Source organism: Varroa destructor, unplaced genomic scaffold (assembly GCF_002443255.2).
Source record: "Varroa destructor unplaced genomic scaffold, Vdes_3.0 BEIS01000007.1, whole genome shotgun sequence".
Lineage (NCBI taxonomy): Eukaryota > Metazoa > Arthropoda > Arachnida > Mesostigmata > Varroidae > Varroa > Varroa destructor.
In genome coordinates, this window is record NW_019211460.1 from 30,606,890 (window position 1) to 30,631,255 (window position 24,366).

General features: G+C 41.1%; 1 protein-coding gene across 15 annotated transcripts in view; it reads right to left on the minus strand.

The window, feature by feature from the left end:
• Window positions 1-3,197: 3,197 nt before the first annotated feature.
• Window positions 3,198-24,366, minus strand: part of LOC111253903 (uncharacterized) — a 72,163-nt gene continuing 50,994 nt past the window's right edge. For 8 of the 15 annotated variants that reach the window (XM_022814100.2, XM_022814102.2, XM_022814101.2 and 5 more), the window contains 25 exons: window positions 21,752-22,164; window positions 21,204-21,297; window positions 20,972-21,070; window positions 20,583-20,686; window positions 19,122-19,205; window positions 18,777-18,828; window positions 17,812-18,051; window positions 17,120-17,236; window positions 16,614-16,748; window positions 16,261-16,385; window positions 15,759-15,903; window positions 15,310-15,586; window positions 14,632-14,825; window positions 14,281-14,403; window positions 13,976-14,122; window positions 12,766-12,853; window positions 12,077-12,411; window positions 10,601-10,931; window positions 10,102-10,326; window positions 9,791-9,992; window positions 9,555-9,633; window positions 7,973-8,194; window positions 7,644-7,856; window positions 6,786-6,933; window positions 3,198-6,552 (listed from right to left, as the gene is read on the minus strand). In XM_022814100.2, the coding sequence (XP_022669835.1) occupies window positions 6,470-6,552; window positions 6,786-6,933; window positions 7,644-7,856; window positions 7,973-8,194; window positions 9,555-9,633; window positions 9,791-9,992; window positions 10,102-10,326; window positions 10,601-10,931; window positions 12,077-12,411; window positions 12,766-12,853; window positions 13,976-14,122; window positions 14,281-14,403; window positions 14,632-14,825; window positions 15,310-15,586; window positions 15,759-15,903; window positions 16,261-16,385; window positions 16,614-16,748; window positions 17,120-17,236; window positions 17,812-18,051; window positions 18,777-18,828; window positions 19,122-19,205; window positions 20,583-20,686; window positions 20,972-21,070; window positions 21,204-21,297; window positions 21,752-22,164 (4,275 nt within the window). In that variant the 3' untranslated portion in view covers window positions 3,198-6,469. Of the gene's footprint in view, window positions 6,553-6,785; window positions 6,934-7,643; window positions 7,857-7,972; window positions 8,334-8,652; window positions 8,664-9,442; window positions 9,634-9,790; window positions 9,993-10,101; window positions 10,327-10,600; window positions 10,932-12,076; window positions 12,412-12,765; window positions 12,854-13,975; window positions 14,123-14,280; window positions 14,404-14,631; window positions 14,826-15,309; window positions 15,587-15,758; window positions 15,904-16,260; window positions 16,386-16,613; window positions 16,749-17,119; window positions 17,237-17,811; window positions 18,052-18,776; window positions 18,829-19,121; window positions 19,206-20,582; window positions 20,687-20,971; window positions 21,071-21,203; window positions 21,298-21,751; window positions 22,165-24,366 lie in introns of those variants that run through there. The other 7 variants (XM_086975817.1, XM_086975818.1, XM_086975820.1 and 4 more) reach the window with 7 other exon arrangements.

Consider the following 24,366-nt stretch of genomic DNA (forward strand, 5'->3'; position numbering starts at 1 on the left):
AAAGTAGATTTACTAGTGGATTGGATGTGCTTTTTAATCGGCAGTGAGAAATACGCTAGGGTACGCAATGATGGGTTTATAAATGGAATTTAACTAGTAGTTCACATTGGTCTACCGTTATACTAGCCAATGGTCTAGTGTGGGAAAGTTAGAGGACTTCTTATTTTCTGTTATTACTCGATCAATTAATTGCAATACTGTCAATGAACCACCACTGCCCTAAAAACGTGCTCAATAAACTATAAACTTCGAGGTGCTAATCCGACTGTTAGGTTAGGACACGGTGGCCCAAATCTTTTTGGCCAATGAACCTATCTCGTGACAATTGACACACATCAGCAAAACGCTCACTTAGAGCGACTTCTGTGCGGTGCCTTCGGCATGTACTCGTTTGCCATCACCTCACGGGCTATGGGTCATGATACGTTTCCTAGGGAGCTTCGAAAACCTAATCTTTTTCCATTTACTCTGTAGTATAGTAGTTGACGTATTTCGGTTACTATTTATTATCGATTGAAAACAAGTGGAAATTTCTGATTCGCTTTGTTGGTAAATAGGAAGATCATATATATACTTTTGAAATTGTACATTTGAAGTGCTTGCCGATTATGCATGAGAGGTATCTTCCGCAGGCGAAATGAACCAAATTCACAGAACACGAACCTGTATTAAATCTGCTGTTCCATTAGGTGATATGGCCTATGAGTTGTACTCCGCAGACTTGTCTAGGTCTTATTGTAACGCGATGTTATTATTTTTACTACTGCTTCTACGACGATAACAGCGATAGCGGCTGTAATCAATAGGCTTTTTTTGGTACATACGTTTCAGTGCAGGCACAATCCGGTGACGAATAACGACCCGGCCTTGCTAGTCTGCTGTTCATTAAAGTATGTCCTTGGTAAGATGTGGTAGGCAAAAGGCTGACCATATCTAGCACTCGATACGTCTGCTCAGTTACGGCTCAACCGGTGCTCACAACGTACCGTAAGTTCAAGTCTGTTGTTGGCGATGCATCTTTTTTCCGTTCGCTGAGTCGTGTACATAAAGTAAAAGGTTACGCTGAGCGCGTTAGGGACGACAACACAGATTCGTAAAGGGGTTCCCGTTTCGATCTATTTGTTATTGACTACGAAGCCAGTCGGTCTATTGTGGACGCTGTCAATCAAGCCTAGTTTGGGAAGAACAGCCTGGAAGACTGAACAATGTTCGCTAACAAACGACAGGAAAAATTTCACTCGACATGGAACAAAGTTCAAACGAAACAGCCTGCTTTTCGACAATATGAAACGCGCGGGCGTATGTGAAATTTGTTCCTGCAATTTTAGTTAATTATAGTATCGAAGGTAGGGAAAAGGTAAATGTAAGATAATAGCTTCTCTTCACTAAACGAGATTAGATAGTATCAAGAAAATCGACACTTAACAAGCGTAATCCCTTTATATATAGCATGTGATTAGGGGGATTAACCGCGACGTAATGATAGCTAAGGACACTTGCAGTAGTCCGGCATCGTTCATTAACATACATAGGCACACGCGTTCGAAGGTTACCGCTCAATGAGACACCGTGCATAGGGCACACCCAATAGAACACAGTTGATCGAATCTCATATCAAACAATGAGTACAAAAACTACTCACGGACGATTATTGTACCTTCCATGTGTCCATGAAAAATACGACCATTCGCCGGAGACAGCGTTCACTGAGATCAGACACAAAACCTATCCTGGTTACATGAACAAGACGAAGTTTTCATCTCAGTTTATAGATGAATTTAAGCAACGACTCACCACTTATAACGCTATGGTTCCGACAGGCGCAGTCGGCAATAAAGGCAGACCGTTCTGACATTTACATCTGTAGTGTTATATTCGATACACATACAAAACAATGGACAAAAATGCAGCCTATAACATCTAGCATACAACGTTAGGTAGGACAAATAAAATCACAAGTGATAAAACCGTGGCGGATTTAACGCCAACCTAACTAATGTACATACAGGCAGAATACGTACATCGTCACCGAATAGGTACTACATGTCCTTCATGCCATGCTTTTACCCAGGCGTCGCGAAATAAAGTACCCGATCCCATTGAATCATATATATATATATATATATATATATATATTTTAGATTGAATCAAAATGATTAATTTATTGTTCGCTTACTCTGTGTTAGAGCATTCTGTTTATGACATGGGATTTCTACGATTTAAAAGGATTGACGAACGTTATAGCTTTCCTACGAGGCGGTACCGGTAAGAACCGCTGAAACTGTACCCGACGTTACTAAGGCGCAAATCCGAGGAGTAAATTGAATTTCCGTAATAGCACAATGGAAAACATGTCTGCATCCTAAACGTAAGAACAAATGGTGGCGTGGACTAAAATTTGGCCATAGACACTTCTCTTAATACTGGCAAAAACCAGCTGTAGCTTAGCTATCGCACGTAAAACACGGAAAGAAATAAAGCAGATTGAGGGTGAAAGCTTGTTGAGTTAGATAGCGTCGGGGGCAAATCGTATTACAAAAGGATGTGGTTTCCACCCATTTCATTGCTTACCTCCACGTGTAAATATACCAAGACTGGTAGAATCATACACCGGCAATGATAGTTGATATTCTGTCATAGTTCACGATTGCCGTTAGCTATTCTATCGAAAACAAATATCACCCTATTTTTAGCTGATCACATTCAAAACATTCCTAGATCATTTGAAAAAGTATTCTGCCATAATGCCTTATTACTGAAACTGTAGCCTATTACGACTATTCCAATATGTATGAAGTTAGAGATTAGCTCATTATCACGAGGTTAAGACACGTTTATGTTATTGATATGAAGCAATAAAGGCCTACAATCGAAGGTCCTGATCGCTGACTGATGAGGTCCATTTAATGCTGCGAGTTAGACGTCTGCCGCAATGCTCAACGACAGTACCAACGCTATTTCGAAATGTACACTTCTCTGGACAACTACGTTCCAGGGATCCTTAGATTACTAAGTCATTAAATCGAACAATAGACAAAAGGTCGTTGGAACGTCCCTGTTCGGCTACGGTAAGTTGTGCTCGGCAGACCGGTGGAGCAAGCATTACTTTAGTTCACTTAAGTTCCGGTTCAGCATCTTTTTATGGTCTAAATTGATTTAGCCCATGCGACAGAAGGTGAATTCAACACACATGCAGCTTTAAAATAGCCCTTTATTGTTACTTTTTGGTCGGCGGTGTTACAGCTTCGTAATTGTTTCAACATTAGGACGTAACATGTCTTCTATCATTTAACACAGCCCATTTTTTGTTAGTGCGTGGTCATTCTACCGTATTCACAGCCCCGTAGATCCCCTTCGCTTCGTAACCCGTTCATTTCCACTTCGTTGTTACCCCGAACACTTTTCCCCGATGCATATATATATATGCATATACATATGTATATATATATCGCGACTTTATCGTCATACTTCTCTTGTAAGTGTGTCAAATACTTCTATATCATCATTATTGCCATTATCATTAGCATAAACGTTACATTGCTTTGCACACATTCTGAGCATCGTACATGATTATTATAGTATTTTATGCATGAGACGGTGCCTCGTTTTCCTAAATCGAGTTTGAGAAACATTGATCTATCTGGTTGGCTGCAACGACATGTACATCCTATACGATGTACAGCCTTACCATAATAGCTCGTCGTCACCGACAAGTATCTTCTGCCAAGCAAAGCTTGGTCTTCTTGTGGTATCATCGTTGCTGTATTTATTACGTTACGTTTCATATAGATACACACAAGCCATATATGATGTCTGTTAGCGTTTGGGCGCATTTTGTTCAATGCCTCGTCTACGAGAGAGGATACAGTCACGTAACAATTGCCTTTTTTTCCATTGCGGGCCGTACGTTTGCATGCGTCTTTGCTCTGTAACTATCTAGCACCTATCTATCTAAATATGTCACTTCATCCACGGATACTGGTGTTAATTTTCAGATTTCAGAGGTTCATTTCAGATTCAGGCAGACTCTCGACCTGGCCGACATCCACGCAAGGCTCTGCTCTCTTATGTTAAATTTTCAAAAACTACAAACGGATCAGATAATTGCTTGCCTACATAATTTCCTCTTCGATCTAAACTGAATAGCCGCGTGCTGTTCGAGACGACAGGGTGCGAATTAGACAGTGTTTCTGTTTGTCCTAGCCCGTGGCTTTACTTCGCATGCAACCCTTGATTTAACGTATAGATTAAGCCCTTGAAGAACGATCCAGAGACGGTATGGGACGACACGTCCCGCGTGATCCACTATTGGCTGGCATGTAATTATGAGATAGTAAATGACAAAAGATAGATACGAGAACAAAGTAACAGACGATATGGTAGATTTTTCATCAAGAGACCGTATAAAAAAGAACCTTTAAACTTAGATCGAACTTAGATAGAAAACGAAGACGATGCTAACCTCGATTCGCAATATGCAAAGGTTCTACTGCCGATTCGTGTTAGCTTCCATTAGTTTTACATACCCAATACGGACGTACAGCATACCTTAAACTAATATATATTGCACGTTATTTTTCGCTCCATTTTAGGCTCAACCTCCAAATAGGCATTTCGTAACAACCGGCCTTTTCTTCCACTTCATTAATCGTTCGACGTTTAAAATACTGATCGCTAGCTGGCGGGAAGAAGCGAGCTTATATCATCTGGACGTATATACTCCAGCGGATTACTTGTTACAACGACATTTTTACTCGTATATATAAGAAGAGCAGGTTTTGTTGAACGACATTCTAGAGCTAGTGAAGACTAACCCGATCCGGGTTGCTTCCAGTTTAGTGCTCATCGAATCATCACTTCGCATCTTCCCCAGATGAAATGACTAACATTATAACTATCTTGATTTTCTGCCGTTCAACTACCCCCAACTATTACTCCGTCACATTGCATTTGATTATAACTACCACTGCATACACAATGTTATTGTTCCATCTCAAGGCTCGCAAGGAAATCTGTGGGTTTTTAATGCTTAGCCCGATCAAAGTGTCGCTAACTAATGCTGAAAGAGGATAGAGGCGGTACCCTGGATTTCTTCTTCTGTAAACTAGCTTGCGTTTCGGCACCGTTCTATCACAATGTCGACTTTAGAACTCAACAGTTGTTGCAATACTATGTAGACGTGTATCTTTGCTGAAAGATGGAGTGATTTGAGTAGTTTCTATATATTGATAGGCCGTTTGTTCCAATAAATTATTATTAGCAAGAGTTAGCAACACTCGAGTCAGCCAACTAGGTAGGTCGCGATGACCGCATCCGCTAATTTATCCTGCTTTTTTCAGAATCATAATGTTCTAGTGTCATAGAGAACACCTTTTTAAACGTTACTCACGAAAATTCACGAAATCGCTTGCCTATAGCACAAGACACTTATAATAAATAAGATAGTTTGTCTTTGAACTGAACGAACTAGCTTCTAGAACACAATTGGCTACCTTCCTACCACTAAGGAAAGTTTGTGATGATTTTCTAGGGAGATTTCGCGCCTCTCGCCGCGTTTTCTCGTTATAATGACAGTTCATCGGAGCTGCATCATCTGCTAAGCGCTAGCGTGTAGCGTGGCGTCCTTCTAAGATATCTGGGCTCTTCTACTTATCATACGTCGTCGTCGTCGTCGTCATCACCACTGTGTTCTTCATCGTGTTCCTTTTCGTGTCGGTCCCTTCTCGTTGAATACGACGGCTATCATTTGCAGTTGCTAAATGCATTAACACGAACGGTTATTATCATCAGCTACTTCGTTGTTTGTTCATGAGGAGGAAAGGAAACCCGAAGCACTCGACGGCTAGGATAATAAAAACACCGCTTAATAATCAATGAAGCTCTTAGAATAACTGAACGCTTGAGAAACCGTCGTTCTTTTCGCCATGTTTTTAAATAAAAAATGCCTCTACTCGAAGAAGTTCAATTCCAGTAATACTAATAATAAGTAAACAAACAACTAAGGAGTAGAACTGTTGCACCAAGGCGTATATCGCGTGAAATATACGAAGAGTGCGGAAAGATATGTTCTGAAGGTGGACTCGTCCAACACGTTCATGAAAATACATCGGTACGGCACTATATTTCCCGTCCAATAGAGTCGAGCTTATAGTAGTATTAGAAGAATTGGCTGTTTGAGGTGCAGTGGACCTTTGGCATGTCCCGTTGCCCCCATAAATCGGCAAATGCTATCGGTTGTCAGTTCTGAAATTTCATCACGGTTTAGCTCCATTTCTCCCGAACGGATGACAGCTTAGTTGTCTTTCTTCAGTTGCCGCCAAATCTTGTAGTTGACGTTTGTAGCGGATTCGGAGAAAACTAACGTGTAATTCAAGTAGCTTTGGGAAGCTTGTCTCGCTATCTTCATGGGTACAATTACTCATACGCATCATTGACGAGTTGGCGAGTGCCCCTCAGTATGAGGAATCAATCACGTCCTTAAAATTCGCATGAGTGAATTGAGATTCTTCGCTAGCTGGGTCCCCAATTCTTCTTCCGATAAGCCGCTGTCGCCTGAAAGATTATGGACACCATATATATGGTAAATAATTATTGCTTTATGTTGACGTTTATTGAATAACGCTGGTGGAGATGTGACATGAAAGAGACAACTGAATAGAACAGATTTAGCCCATTGGGTACAGTAAAGTACGTTTCTGTTTCACTTCACAATACATTATATAATACTACACTATATGCATGTATAACACAGACGATCATACATGCGACATGTACCAAACGCGTACCTGTGAGATTGTGTTTGCCAATCATTCGATGGAACTCCATGGCGACGCGGTCCATATGATCGGCTAAAGGATGACTGACTTCAGCGCTTTGCATCAAAACCGTCTCGCTATAGAGGAACATGCGTTCTAAAAGGGCCACACAGGTGATCTGCAGCAGAGGGGCAGTCATCGAAGACGTTAGGGTATCGCATGCGTTTTGTCGCACATAATATTTTCCATTTTAAACATCCGTTACGCAATATGAGATATGCTTGTCCAGAGCTATTTTATTGGTTTAAAAAGTCAAATAATATGCTTTAAAAAAATACGTAGCTCTATACTAGGTCTAGGGCTATGTACGACTATAAAACGATTAATTATCATTCATTGAAGAAAAATGTATCGTGTAATGCTAAAAACTGAGGTTCCGTTACTATGTCACAGAGAACTTCCTCGCGTTAATAGATTTCATCGAAAATTGGCTAAGCCTTACAAAACTAAGATACTGTGCCTCACGAGGTTAAGCAAAAGAATTTGCTGCAGGTAAATTTCCTTTCATAACGCGTTTTTTTTTTTAACGGGTAGAAGCATGTAGCGTACTCTAGAGACAATTTGGTCACCTACAACAAAAAATCTATACAGAATAGACTGCCTTTAAAAAAAATATAGAAGCCAACGCATAAAAGTATTGTTGTTCTAGCTTATATGGTTTCATGATTCATCGACCAAGTTAGCCCAGAAAACTTAAATGGACATATCTGAAGTGGTGTTAATTTTTCTATTGAATAGTTGAATGCGAGCAATACGCAATACGAGCCAGGTCGGCAATGTTTTTCTACCAAATGTCACAGGTCGTTCTCGAAGTTCGGCGCTACTTACCAAATGATCGTGCAATTTTTCCAGCTGCATCCCGCCAATGTCGAGATTTTTCTGCGCTCGCAACGCCATCTCGCGTACTAGAAGTTTTGAGCTAGTTACGAACTGGCGGGCCTCGGAGATCAGCGCGTCATGCGCCTGTGACAATTTAATCGGATCACGTTTGCTAACGCTGCTTTGGTTCTTCATTGTGTGAACCTTTTTTAAGCGTGAAGCCTATGTGACAATGAGATTATGATGTCTGAGTCAATATATGCTCGAATAAATACCGAATTAAAGCAAGCCTAAACAAACAATGTACGGACGTTCCTTATCTATTTAGCTACGCCTACCATTGTGCTAATTTGATGTTGTGCTCTACTGAAGCCGTTCGTCTGTTCCGGAACCTTTCTCGGAGTTGGGGGTGCTGTTGGAGGATTCCCAGTTGAAGAGGCATTGGACAATGGTGAAGTGTTGGGTCTTGAAGAAGACGTGGGCGAATCGGCCGTCGTTGTACGTGTTAAAGTGTCGAGATCCGGTGGGGGAGCTGGTAGATGCTGTGACAATCGGATTGGCTGTCGCATCCGATACAGGAAAAAGGAACAAGGTAACAGCGCATCAATGGTAAATGCTTGCTTTGAAATGGATGTGGTATTGGTAAAGTATTCTCGCTTGCCTAACAGGCGTTCCACGCTTGAAGCTTGTACGCGAGTTCTAGAAACGCAACAAGATAATAGAATGTTATAGAAAATGAACTCGAAACAGGCACGGAAAAATTTTCCCATTCATCACATGTCATACAAACTGCTATTGAATTTCTGTTTAAAGGAGTGCTCTTAAACGGGACCGTTTGACGTGACCATAAACGTAAACACAAAAGCACGGCAAAGATTCATCCATCCACGACGTGTAAGGATGTCTCTATAGGCTAGATTGCCTTTTTCTAAAGCACATATCGATATTGTTTGGCGTTCTGCTTCCATGCAGTCTCCTTAGAGAGGGTCTATGTTTCAGTGATGTGCATCATACCTACCCTTAAGGGTCCTGGCACGTTGATACACAACAGGTACAGCGCGTCGTAATTCAGTTGCGTCGGACGTATTGTGGCCCGAAAGAGATTAAAGGTAGGTTAGGTCAGTAGGTGACGGCACAAGGAACACACGAAGCCATAACGAACAGTAATTCATATAACGGGGGAAGCAAGCGCATTTTCATCAACAAACATAGGTCACGCCACGAGACACGATACCAACGTGACCAGGCAGCAGCGTTAGAGACAACAGGCAAACATAGTTAGAAAGAGTGAAGCATAGCAGCACAATAAAAAGGACCGAAAGAGCCTGTGCGGTTGAATGATAGTAAAAGGCTTATAGTTATGTAGCTTCGAAATGCAGTATCTAAATTCTGTCTGTAAATACATGCCGAGGCTATTCTCAAGCAAAGCGCTCAATCTGTCCTGGCTCTATGATCAAAAAAAATTACTGTGAATGGCCTAATAGTCGTACACGACCGTCTTCCCTGCCACTCGAGTGTACTTCCAAATCGTATTTGCAAATTATAGGTCGTCGGTGCTGGACGGTTACTGTAGAAAATGAAAGTACTACGTTTTATTCCTGTGACAATATTTCACAGGGTGAAACGACAAAAACACATTGGGAGAAAACAAGGAAGCCTAGTGATAAATGGGGCGTCGGCGGGGGCGGATGTATCACCCCATTCCTTCCTTCAAACGAGGACTTGGACTTGAAGTCCTCGTTTGAAGGAATTTTTCAAATGTGAATATAAATCGAGGCCTGCATTTATAGTTCAGTATTGTTACTTACTCAACAGGAGTGGATAAAAATGGTCGAACACCATAAACGTTTCAAATGGCAGGCAACGGTTTTCGTCAAGGGCAAACAAATGCAGCAGGAACATTCAAAGGAATCTTCCTACCTTGACGGGTTCAGGTGAGCCGCGTTTCTGCCGTGGAGGCGCTTTCGGCGGTGGCGTTTGTATGATATCGTAAATGTCCCTGAAAGTGGACGAATTCGAATAGAAAATGGCGATAAAATAGTCGACTTTTTTATAGTCTCTCATTATGGATTAGCAACATCTTGTATATAGGATCAAAGCACAATTGCATCAAGGCGTATCACAAAAGTTGATCACATCGAAATTTTTCAACATACCTAGATGCCTGTTCAAACCGGGCGATGATTTCATTCTGGGTGCAGAACTCTATCGGAGGTGGTGGCGGAGGAATGATCAATCGACCCAGATCGTACTGGTTAAGGCCCAGATTCTCAAGTTCAGCTAACTCTGGCGATGAAGGAGGTGGCAACAACGTCAAATCGATGACGTCGCCGCCGATATCGCACATGGATGTAAACCCTGCGTGCATATAAACAGATGTGTCACGTTACTACGCAATGGTTATATCATTTTGGTATTGAGTCAGGAGCAAAAGTTGATATGGCAATCAAATATTGTTCATGCGTACCGAGACTGGCTTCCGCTGGAAGTTCGATCCGTGTGACACTGTGGGTACCCGGAAGCCCGGAAAGCTGTAACTGGCCCCCATCTAAGGTTCCTCCTGAACCAGATTGTTCTCTATAGGCCATTGCTTCGTATTTTCGTAGTGTGTCGGTGTAATTGGCAAAAGACGTTCGAACAGGCGGTCCATCGAAAGGCCCTGTGAAAGACTGCATATTTGATGTTGAGTTGCCTGAAAAACAGTGATTGTATCATGAAATTAGAAACACACATGGAGCTAACGTTTTTAGAGGGAGCGAACTCCAGCCAAGAAGACGAACTGTTTTAGTCGCTGTGCCAGTTCCTCTATTACAAACGTCGTTACAGATATGCGAAAAGCTGTCAAGGTACTCAAACGGCACCCGTAAAATAATACATTTTCCAAATATGTCCTAGCGGCATACGTTCTCATACAGTCACAATGATGATGGACGTGTTGAACCTTAACAACAGGTAGTTCCATTCACCTGACGAATTACTAGAAAAACTATTTCTATCCGGTCGATCCCGCGACAAGACGTGGTGCAGAGCATCCGTACGCAGTGAGGCTCCCACACTTCGGATCTGGTTTGGCTGCCTCACTAACTGTTGGCTCTGACCGGTGTCACTGGAATCGTCCGAATCTTCTTGTGATGCGGACGACCCGCTACCGCCTTTGATTTCTGTCGCCTCGACTCCTCGTGACATCCGAAGTTCACTAGGTCCTAGAACGCCTGTCGTTATATGCGCACTTCCATGAGGACCTCCAGAACCTGTCTTTTCAACCGCCGCAGCTAGAAGCAACAGCGAATCTGCGGCCTATGCAGGATTAGAGAAACATAGTACGTGATTAAGTGTGTACTTCAATTTAGCTCCTTTTACTACCGATTCGTTTTACTCGTCACTGAATAGCTAGAGCTAAAACTAAAACGATCAACAAATTTCATCTGTGCAGATGGTTGACGGACGCTTTTTTACATACCTACAATATTTCACTTCTATATCAAACGATCGTCTTTAAACACAAAATCCTACTACGAATACCTTCGTTGATTTTTTTTACAGTCTGGCCTGTGTTTTCCACAAAAACTACATGATCAATTTAGGTATTTGCTGTTAATAACGTGATTCAAAAATACACTATAGCTTCAATGGTTTCACAGACACCCGCAACCGAGCACAATCTATGCAGTGTGCCAGAACTCAGCGGGTCGTACGACTGACAGTACGATACAGTTATCATCTGGCGGCTCTGCACGTCAGTAGCCACACAATCCGTTTGATACGATCCTCCACACATTCAGTAAACACCTCGCCGTAATCAGGATGTCTGTCCATTGACGGCCCGCGCTCTTCAGAGGGACATCCGTTAGCCGACTGCAATGTTCGCTCATCTCGTTACTACGTTGGGTTATCAGGTTCCAGTTTCCCGCAAAACAACTGCCATTTAGAAGAAGCGTTTATTATAACGGTTCTCAATGCCACGGTCACCCTGTCGCCTGAGGCTCATAACGAGACTTCGCACACATACACAACGTTCTCGACTGGAAAATGACGCGCCTCTGGCTGGGGACCACTAGCAGGGATCCCTTCAAACTGAGATCTATTCTCGTTTGCCGGTTAGAGTGTCGTTTTAACTATGTAGTAAACTCGCTACCAGCAAAATACTGAGTACTGAAACAGCCAGCCAGTATCATCCAAAGGAGTCGATGCGATGCAACTTGGAATGCATGCTTAATAATTAAATTATGAAGAGTAATTATGTCGTTGTCAACTCAATATATTTGGTCTTTAAGTTTTTAAGAAAATAGAATAGAAGAGATGGTCCATTCTTTATCTGTTGAATCTAGACTACATGACATTGCGCTCTTACTAGTACTTACGAATCAAAATTGCAATACGAGCAAATAAATAATTGGGGTAGCGGATTTATACACCCCATTCCTAGACCGACAAAGTATTACCTTTAGATGCGGTGGTTTCTCCTCGTTCGCCTCTCCAGACGATGTGCTCTCATTAATCGACCCAACATCAATATCTGGCTGTCGATTATTCATCATTATGGCAGGGTGCATTACATGGCCGAGAAGATCTGGCGTAGCCGACGAAGAAACTCCCATTAGAATGTCGTCATCGCCACCGAGAGTAAATTGAACTGGACTGTCTCGAAGGCCACCAATCTGTCCTGGTGAAGTGTAGGCTCTTTCGAGCTGGCGGGCAACTACTCGATGGTTGATTGTTTCTACCGGCTTTGCAATCGATGGGATTGAGTGAGACTCGACACTTAATTCGAAACGGTCTGAAATATGCGATAGTTGTGTGACCATGAAGTCAGTGATAACTCTGCATTTTCTTTTCATTAAATCTTGACATTAGCTGTTTTGAAGCGCACAGGTACAGAGATGGTCTGTCTTCGAAACGGTCATAGTGTAGTAAGTGGAGAGATCATACTAATCGAATTTTACTCGCATCTTAAATACCAATAATTATTAATATATTATATTAATAATTATAGCTTCATTTCCGCGACCGTGTGTTGTCCTTGTGGAAGTTCCTCCGCCAAAAGGAACTAACATGGACAAGAAAGCGATCGTTGATGAATAGATATCATTAATCAAAGGAGATTGTTCGAAGCTATTATTCGTCAACTTACTGGCGAGGTTCATGTTGAAATCGAGGTTTCGCTGAGAACCGGTTGTAGAGCTACTTCGAGATATGCTTCGGAACTCACTCAGAAGTGTCTGGAACGAAAGTTAGTTTCTGGTTAAAAAATGACAAGACGGCAAGTAAGATCAGATCGAGCAGTCGACTATTTTCATATGGGATGATTACGTCGCAACATTAAGATTGCGGATATAAATTTCTACAAATGTAATTGAACTCTTCACATTGTGTTCTTGTTATTTTTTTTTAAATATAGATATTTCAATATCAATTTAAGCAAACCACTTGGCTCAAGTCTGTGGATATGACGCCAAAAATGCTGTAATTTTTTTAAAAATATTTAGGATAATTTTAGTGTTTCTAACAGTTCCTACTACAACTAACAAACACTATGCGAGCTTTATAAACGGTAATGATTGTTTACGTCAAGTTGGTGGGTTATCACAACTAAGGCGAAAACTTCGTACCTTGAATTTTCAATTTTTTCGTCGATTTCTTGCTGATGCACCATCTTATTTCTATTATTATTGTTGTTTTTATATTATTTGTTTGGAGCTGTAAACTTTACCTTATATAATGTTACTTGATTTTGTTATTTATATTTACAATCGTTACTTATATTGAAATAACAGACTAGGGACAAGATGAAAAATTCTAGAAGTGGTCGCGCGCTGCCAGTTCGACGTGTACACATATGATATATATGTCATACGATATACACATGTGCGTAATGTTTACTTTGGATTTGGGCAAATGACTTATGGGAATTATCCAAATTTTGTATCTGACTTGATACTTCGATGATGAACTCAGCCTTCAGGTTGAAGACCCTGCGTAAAACTAGGTTGATTTATCGTTCTCCTTAGGCAAAACGGTACACCTGTATATATATACGTGAGGTAAATATCTATCACAAGTCGTCTTGAAGTTATTTTGTAACTATTTAATGCGTAAGGTGTTTTCCCTAATATGAATTAATTAAATCTGTGGACATTATTTAAAAGCCAATATTCCATCTCAGGCCCATAGTTTTAACCAAATGAAGGATCCGATGTCGTCTAACAATAAAAATCATCCTAACACAGTTCGCGTGGTAAAGAAACACTCCTCATATTTTTAAGACATTTTTATTAACTGTACAGGGCGTTATTTTTATCAAAGTTAACCAGCTTTATTTACAGTTGAACCTAAATGCGTACCTCATTCGGGACGTATGGCGGTGGGGCGCTAGAATAGTCCATCTTGCGCAGCCCACTTGGGGACCCATCATCTTCTAGGGGTGGACAGTAGCTCCATTCCCGGGGAATTACTACATGACTGCCATGGTACACGGGAGCCGTTTCGATCTGAGTTATAATTATACAAAATTAACTGTCTTGGATTGTTGCATAGATTACAACTAGTGATAATTTCCTGCAGGAAAACTTCCTAATCATATTTTATACCTTCACACCTGTGTCAAACTGCCCGACGTTTCTAGAAATCAGCCAAAAATCTCACCTACCTCCCACGGATTGATCGTACGCCATTCGACGAACAATTCTTCCTTTCTCAGCAATTGATAGTAGCCCCGTAACAGAAGTACTAACTCTAACATAGCTCGCTCCTCCATCCCGATCACGATATTCTGCAAGTAACGATTACCAACCGGTAATTACAGCATGGGAGTCTTGAAAGGGTGACTTCTCTGGAAAGGCTATGTAAGCCTTTATGCCATGTCCCACAATTAGCCTAGTGGGTGTGGCCTACAGATTATGCTTGATACACAATAGGAACCGTGTAAAACTCGATTCAAGTCTTTGCAGCCATCAATGATTATTTATACACGAGCTAGAGGAACATACATTATACGAACCGTGGGCGTAATGTTGATAATGTAGGTAAAGTCGTCTTCCTTTGAGATTGATATTTTCGAGATATTCTCGATCTTTACCAACTCAGAGATCTGCGGGTGATTCAGCGAATGACCATTCGACGAAGCTCCTGACGAGGTCGCTAAGGTCACCGTTCCATCGCTTCGTTCTTCCACGGCGACCACCGATACACCGTCTACAATAAATGAAATGAAAAACAGCTAGAATCGTAGTCATGATGCGGTATAAGTAACACATTTGGCGGCTAAACACATGGTAATCTGGATTCCAATCCTAGCGTAGATAAATATCGTTTTGTACTAAAATTCAGCCGTCTAATGGAACGCATAATGGCGGTACAGCCCGCGAAATACGAAGCCTGAGTTCAGTTCAGGCACGAATTCCGTCAAAGGCAGCCTTTCAAACAGACTAATCGGGAACGTGAGCATATAAAGGGGCGGTTGGTCCGCTAAGTTATACCTGCGCATAAGTGTGGTCTCTGATTGATATGGTTTCAATGTAAGTGGATAATTGTTGCGTTCAACATTCTATAGTCTAGTCGATTCTTTCTCAATTTCATTAAGTTCTGCAGCGAAGATTCTTTAAAATGTATATACAAAACCCATATGATCTAATTCAAAACATTCATGTTTTTGTAGAACTGTGACTATCGATCATACCTGAGCCTTTGCTCGGTGGATGTACTTTATCAATATTGATTGCCGAGGGGTGATGATTGTGCCCCGATCCTGCGGCATGAGCCGATGAGGATGATTGCCCATGTGGCATCAGATGGTGTGATGGTGGACGATGAAACTTACGTAGTCCGCTTCGACCACTTAGCAGAAGGTACTCGCCATGATGAAACGAAGACCCTTCACATTCAGCCACAGGCTCAAGAATTCGACAGCCGTAACCTTCCTGTTTAGACATGATGTTTAGGAAGTGCAACTTAACCTATAATCAAAAGCCAGGCCAAAAACCATTCGGTCATTCATGCTGAGTCAAGTTATATTTCAAGTAAAATTTCTGCATAAGAATATTCAATAAATCAAAACAGCGTAAAACAATACGTCTCCGGATCGCGTCAGGGGCATTTTCGTCAAAGATAAACACCAAAAAAGGCTACCTGCAATGGGGTAAGTTGCTTTTGGCCTGGTGAGCACAAGCTCTCGTTCTGCTTCATAGACTGCGCTAAAATTTTACGAAGTTGCTTGGTCTTCATTGATTCAAGAAGCGAGTACGAGACAAATCGAGTAAGACCGCACTCCCCCCTGAAATGCCATGGATTAAAAGGGATTAATAAATAAATATGTTTTGTTTTTCCGTATACCCCGCGATCCTGACCCGCTCCCGAAAAAAACGTGATGAAAAAAAGCCGGTTAATGTTAGACGAAAAAAAATTACCAATAACTAAGTTATTCTTGATATTGAAGTTTCTGCTCAGTGTACATCGAAAGGCACGCACAGTCAAAGCATCTCTGGGTTTCCCTTTGAAGCTAAGCACATGTTGCGTGTTGAACAACATGGGGTGTCATTTTCCCAGTGCTTTACTCAAAAAATATGTAAGTTCAGTGGTTGTTAGAGAGAATAATTACAATCATACTAATAGCCGTAAATAAGGCTCTTACTCAATCTGTTTAATAGACGTAGGTTTTGCCTGCAGCCCCTGGCTGAGAAGATGTTGGTGAAGATGCAACGACGATAGTCGCAACGCTACTTCAGGCTCCAGTGGTGGGGTAATTTTATCGTGAACCTGTTAGAGTTTACACAGATTAATATAGGGAATACCAGTAATGATAATGGGTAACAGGTTTTCCCAATGTAAGCTTTTCGATTCGTTTACTTTTTTTTCTAATGGTCAGCTTTTTTCCTGCGCTCAGGCTTTTCTTTTTCCACGGTTTAGTATTAAAAGCGACACCCTCGATGACCCATAGTGCAACGAGCGTGATTTAAACAACTACAATGTCACGCTATAGCGTACCAGATCATTACAACATTGTTGATATAGATATTCGAACGAATGTGGACAGTTCTGCAGCAATTCATACGGATCCGATGGAAGTAGGGCTACTCGAAAGAGGCATCGAAGGTTGTGCGATCCTGGAAGAGCTGCAATCTGAAATAAAACATGGCTGTTAGAGTTGCTTTTTTCAACAAAGAATTACACGTTAAATCGGGATTACGTAAATTCCGATTTGGGCAAACACGATGGGGAGGCGAGTTTTATGTGCTCATTCAATGTGATTGTCTAATCGTTCTATTTTCAATGAGTCTTTATCTAGTCAATAAATAATCAATGCATTGTTGGCTAGTCCATGCGTCTGTAAGCGTCATTCAACGTAGAACTTACGCTTACGTCATACAATTCATACAGATATCGAACGAATCGTCTTTCAAATCTTGTCTCAAAAATAACTACGAGTTCGTGTCTGTTAAGTGCGGAGCGTGTTTTTTCGCTTGTCAAGGACCACTGCTACTGATACCCACCTTCCCTAACGTTTCTCGAGGATCAAGAAGCGAGATCTTATTCCTCCGTCCACCAACACTTTTTAGCTGCTCGACCACGATGCCAAACAGATCCATTGCCCCATCGGAGATGCGTACCTGTGTTTCGTTTAGACAGCAGGATGAAAGAATCACCGACAGTTGAACATAAATTAGAGTCAACTTCATAAGTGAAACATGAACTTTCGCCCTTTATGTAACAACGTTGCGAGCTTGTCAGGTTTAGCTGGTAGCAGCAAGCGTGATTTACAGCAGCTCAGTATTAAGTTAACGTATTAGCTTTTGTATGTAGAAATATCTCGAGCAGCTACACGAAATACACGGCAGTCAGCGACGTACGTCGGCAATTCGAACGGCTAAAATCTTTGTTACATTTGAAACTAACGACGGCCATGACGTCCTACCATCTTCTCGGCAAATGCTGCTGAGAAACATCAGGAAGATGCTTCCTTAGACTAGAATATAGCTTGTCGGTCCATTATATCGACAGAAGTATATAGCTTGCCGGTCCATTATATCGACAGAAGTAACTTGTACGTTTGGACATTTCTTGGACGTATGGGCATTTCAATGCAATTTTGCATTTTGTTCATCGTATTTAGTCTCAGGACGTCGTATTATTCGTTATAGAATAGAGCATTCAGGAATCAAATTCGCCCGCTAAAGCCCCTTACCTTCTCCTTAAGTACGTCCAAAACTGACTGGACATCTGTAGCACTGTCGTACTTGAAGCTCTTAGTGTGACCGTTCTCGAGGAACACTTTGATCACATTTGCGACTGGAGCTCCTTCCAGCTCCGATCCGTAGAGAGGACTTCCATTGATAACGACGCCTTCCGCAAAGCGAACTTTCGATGGACGCGATCGAAGCTTGGCCTTTTTGGCCGCCGTTAATAACGCTGATTTTTTGGTCGTCTGGAACCCGAGTGCATAAGAATGCAAACACGAGATCAACAAGAAGTCGTTCACGAGTCCATACTAGTCACGCAATGAGCGAAAGCACACTGAGTGCACAGGGCACATCTAATGACTTGCCGAAACTGTTTGTTTTTTTCGCAGAGATGTAAGCGCACTTAATCGTCACCTTGCTTCGTGACACTATATCATTTGTCATTGTTTGAATAATATCAAATCATGGGTGAGTACAGGCAACAAAGTTGACCGCTCTAGTCACACTATTCCATCCCGCATGAGAATCAATATGAATAAACTACCCGGCCATGCCCACGTGGGCAGCATAACACTGGGCCCAGCCTATGGCCAACAGGTCGCCTATAGTAAATAGATGATTTCGGACGAGACCTACGCGATGCTTAGGTTAACAATACGGTAAATGGATGCATACTCTATGACGAGAAGTTTTAACTTTAGGCAAGCGCCGTCACGATTAACGAAGATCAGATGACCATTACAATTTATTTATTGTTGCACGACCTCCATTTAAAGTAAAGTACGGGGTATTGATGGGATAATCCTCTTGTTAGTAGTAAAAATAACTTTGTGATTTTTTCTCTTGTTTACACCACCTAGCATACGTGCTATATGCATCAGGGTCCCTAACCCATGTTACTGGACTATCTGAAGGCTTAGGCCAAGATGCGATTTCTCATGCAGTCACATGTGTAGCCACTAGAACTCACATTATTTGTTACAGGCTGACAGACGATGAGCTTGATAGTTGATTGGCATGACCTACAATGAATTCACCAGAAAAGCATCATGTGATTCAAGGGAAATCCCATCTACATCAGCGAGGTCTTTTGGCAGCACTTCAAACAATTCCTTTTTAAATATGACAATCGCTTTCTTCAACAAAGTTATGTTCCTCTAAGGTATATTAATGCCTTACTATTAAATTATATCTAAACCAGTGTCTGCGGATATATATATATATATATATATATATGTTCAGAAATTGGACGAATATAGGGGGGTAGCAATTCTAGTGGCGCTAAAGTGTCGCCCGCCTGTATTTATCTTCTTACTTGACCATATCGATGACGTGCTCACGAGGCGCCGTCTTTACATCTACGCCATTTATTGCGATAATCTCGTCACCCGGAAGTAACCTGAAATAGATTTTTTTTTAAGAATTAGCATTCTTGGTGATTTTCTTGACATGCGTAAGTCATCACGTGCGCTTAACGTATAGCATCAATGAGCTGTCCTTTACTAAGAATCTATTCAGAGTGAATCTCATTAATCCAACGAGATTTTTTATTTTATTTATGTTTATTTATTTTTTTTTTGATAGATCTATACACCGGCATAGCAATCAGCTACTAAATTAAATAATAATTTATTTATCGCTTATTATCCTAATTATTATTATTACTTTGTTGACGCTGAGATTTAAAGTAGCGTTGTAGCGTACTTATTAGCTATCGTTATTACGGCAGCGCATTAGCTACCAAGACCACGCACCCCCTTAAAGTATATCGTTGAGATTACTTAGGCACTTACATAGTATAGAGCTACCGGTAAAACCTGTCGACAGCAAAGGCCACCGACTGAGTGAAATTGCTTACAGAAAGCACGGAAGGGAAAACAAAAAAATCCACAGCAGCTTATCATGTACCCACAGATATATATATATATATATATATATATATATATATATATATATTTTTTTTTTCCGGATTTTTTCTTTTTTTCGGATTTTTTTTTTTTTTTTTTCGGCTTACATGGCCGATTAATATGTAAAAGGAAAAATAATTTCATTCAATATTTCGCAAAAAATAAGCTGACTTTGTTTGGCCTTTGACACTAAAAAAAGGAAAGCTTGCTTCTTATAGGATGAGTACCTAATTACATCATATATATGCACACGAGCTCAGAGATCTGCATTTCAGAGAAACGACACGTCACACGTCGAACTGCCTGCTAAAAATCCAAATGATTCTACAAACAACTTAGGTTCCCGTGCAACCATTGTTAACTATAGTTGGAAATTGTGTGGCTCTAAACACTACCTCCTTATCAATATCGGAAAACCAATGGCCCAGAAGACGCCATCTTAATATTTACATATATAGAAGATATTTATCTTCTATGCGCACTCCCGATCGTAGTCTCCCGTACGACTCAATCGAATAAGATGGAATTCGAAAGGCCTAGAAATGGTTCCAGCAGTATAAGATACACCGCGCTTTTCTAGACTTCTTCTAGAACGCAGTTACGGATCGTTAAGTAGCGTAATTAGCGTAAACGGCGTGTTAATTAAAGTACAACGTTTGAACGAAGTCTAGTTTCAAACCAGGCGGCGCGAATTGTGGAGATTTCATGTCGCCTCTTATAACTTGGATCGTCGGTGCTCGTTGGTTAGTTAGATCAAACCTATTTCTTTGCTTTCAGTCTGTAAAAGGCTCGGAAGATATGTATAATAATAATAACATTAATTTGAATTTTACCTTTGAACAAAGATTCTACAATATTTAGCGTGTTACCTGTCTTCGGACGGTCCTCCTTCAGTGACGAATCGTACAATTACGGGTCTTTCCGAACCTGCCACAAAACCGAAGCCGAGCTCGTGGTGTCGCTCCAAAATCACCTATTGGCAAAACAATAGCCGAACATTTTCAAAAACCAATAGTGTACGTAAAAAAAGAAACAGGATTTACGTATTTTTTTTTTTATATGTGTATAACTTTTTGCTGTGCGGACACAGTGTACGATTGTCCCACACATCCAGCCTATCTGACAAATAAAGAAAAACCCATGCTTCAAAAAACTACTGAATTGCTAGCGTTTGTATTGAGGCACTTTGTCTCGTGACGATTTTTCCAAATCCAAAAATTAACCATCGCATTAAGGTATACCTCAGTAATTGACTTACTTCTCTTGGCGATGGCGGTGGATCTTCATGGACGTAATCCTTAAGTGGGTTATGGTAGGTAGTTGTCTTATTCACGTGGTTGATATAATAATCCACTCCCTGCATTAAATCACGACTTGTTTAAAATAACGAATGTCAATTGCGACTCAGCTGCTCACTATACTATTTACGACATTTTTATCTATTATCTGATATTATAGAATTAATTTGAATGTACAACTATCTAACATACTTTAGCATCTACGGCTCGCTCCCACCCGTATGGTAGGGATGGGTCTCGCCAAGCTTCCACTGGAGGAACCCACGAAGTCGTCCTTGTCTCATGACTACAAACCATACAAAACCATATGCAACATGCTATTAGTTTAGGCTTTATACTCTATTCGAATAATTAGAAATCAACCAATCGCACTAAAACCTAGAACAATATAAAGAGAGATCATCTCACTAACAAGCTTTCGCTGAAACAGGATTGGAAACAAAACAATTTTTGGAAAATCCATCTACGATTTAATCTCTAGTATCTACTAATTATAATATGAAAATGAGAAAAATAGATCCCACTTAGTTCATAGAACGCTTAGCCATACTAATAAATAACTAGAAATTAACACAAGAATTGAATAAATTAAAAGATAGGAGTTTTCGCTGAACAAAGAGAACATTGAAAATGACCTAGAGCGGAGCCTGTCACAGTTCTCCGAGTGAGATCAAGACAAAATGGGTCAACGTATCGATAGGTTGTCTTTTCGTCTCCGATAAGTACAGATTTCAACTCACTTCATATAATATATCCTTTGATTGGAGGTTATATGTGCTGTACAAGCCCTTCGAAGTAGCGACTGGATGTTGACCAGTTGTTCTTCATGCTGTGAAGCTGTGCGATTCGTTTGTGTCGAAGACAAGGAGGAAGTGTCCTGATCCCGCATCGCTCCCTCGGCGATGCCACCAGTGCTGCCATTAACGTCTTGCAGCACAACTCGTCCGCCAAGGTCATCTTGACGAATCACAGTGGTTTCCTCCGTTTGATCGGCGGTAATGTCTCGTGGTCCTGTTGATTCCACGTCGGTGTGGGCGTCCCATCCGCTCTCCAAGGCTTTTTCCTTCTGAAGGCTGCCAGAGAGCGGAGCTGGATTAGAAGATATTACTGCCACGGGAGCTACCACAGCCACTGATCCGGATCGATCATGAACCTGTAAGAAAATATCGGGTAAAATAATACGAAGACAGAGGCATGCGTTAAATCCAAATTACACTCAACTTCCGAAATCTCCTTATACGACACGAACGATGTTCATGCGTATATATGTATACCGATTACAAAAAGTTTCGTCTAGGTTACGAGTATGGCTGCCAAACTAAACTGTCCTAACGGGTCGTCATTTGGCTACTTTGATACAGTGGCATACGAGGTTCGTTTTCATAAAGCATAAAATGTCTCACCAGATGCCCTTGAATAATGAAAAATGATTTGCTTGAAGGGTGATGCCTCGAATAAGGAAGTTGGCTTTAGCAATAGGAAAAAAAAACTGGGGCCCGCTTCTTGAGCGCCGACGCTTATATGCTTGTCAGAAGTAGCTTTTGTCCGATAGTGGATTTCGTTGTACTGCTTCACTTTGTTGCGAACTTCAAGTGTCCGTGTCATGAGAAACAACGAATTCCGTTGCGTCTGATCTGTTGAAGGGAGGCTTTTCGAAAAAAATCTATTTTTTTATTCGATAAATATCACACAAAGGGCGACAATCGCGAATTACCCATTAGATACGGCTGAAAGCGGTACACACATTGGACGTAGGTAAATGTGTCAATGATTCAATACGGTTCAATATATGAATTGCCGAAAAATGATTGACTGTTCTTCTAACAGATAGCTTCATATGCTTCAGGTAGTACGAAGTTGTATCGGCTCTGCGTGTCATTTGAAAGCTGAGATTTGGCAATAATAGATTGATTACAACTGTTGAAATGGTTTTCTTCAGACCCAATAGAAAATAGGCAAGACATTGCTGTATTTTATTTCGACAGATACAAAAATGCTTCGCAGGCCCACGAATTAATTTATGCTGTTTATGATCGAGATGCTTTATCGGACAAACAGCTTTAGGATTTAGTTCTACGAAAAGTTCGAAACGAAGAAGTCATGAAATTGTTGTGATAGTTAAGCCAAACCGCCACGTGAATGGCCGTAATATCACCAAGAAGCTGAACGCACACCCCAAGTTCGAAAGTTTCGAAAAAAAAAGCTAACACACGAAAAACCCCGATGTTCGTGTACCACACGAATTGACGTAAAACAAGTTACTCGATCGTACTTCCATCTAAACGCAACAGGAAATCAAGTCGTTCCTAAAATGGCTGATCATAAAAAGTGAATCACGTACAACAGTAATGAACAAATAAATCATCTCTTAGATAAGTTAATATCTTATTATATGCTGTACTTAGTTAAATTACCTAAGGCGATTTAGGCGTAGTAAATAAAAGATGTCAGTCGATCGCTACTACGGGAAAGATAAAAGGCTAATTCCTTTATCAATACTGATAAGACAAATACGTCTTCGCAGCATAAAATAGACCGCAACAGCAAATGCTGGTAACTCGAATGTAATCGTGTAAAAGTTCCTTGTAAAACACGACTAGTCTGCTCCTACCCCGTTGGCGTTTCGAACGACTACTTCGTAACGCACCATCACCTATACACACGGTTCAGTCGTAGTTTGACCCTCCCTAACCTAGGAAACCTTCAAATAGCTCCATCAAATGTTGAATGATTACAGAATCGCGATTTTCGCTGTTCTGATCTATCGAAAGCTGAAGTCCACAATGTCAGTCTTTGAATAAACGATCAACAAAGGCCAAGTTCTGCCAGCTGAGTTTACTGGACCTCATCCTTGTAATCGCTACTACTGTTACTGGCTACCAATACTGCCGTTATTGCCTCTGCCACCACTTTGCTTGATAGTATATTGGATTGAAATAGTTTATTCCATAGCGCGGCTTTAGCGAATTAATGATGAAAGTCAAACGTCCATCGCTACCGACTGTTTGTGGTGAATCATGGCTCCGTTGCCATTCGTCAAGACTGTTCATAGACGTCGCTCCCTGCGTAGGCATGCCCAATGCGTCATTAGCATACGATCAGTGTAACAACCAGCCGATCTCCGACTGGTTAATTATAATATAACAGAAACATGGTTCCGTTATTCCATTGATTCAGAAGTCGCTACCATTTCCACCCTTCTGAAGATCACCCCCGAACAACTCCCCCAGCTAACAGCAACAGTGTTCTGGACTGTGCTTATAGCCAACGTCGCCAATGGGACGACAGTATCATTAACTACGAAAGCAGAGAAAGTGAAAGATAGACAAAATCAAGGATGATTAAATATAGTTAC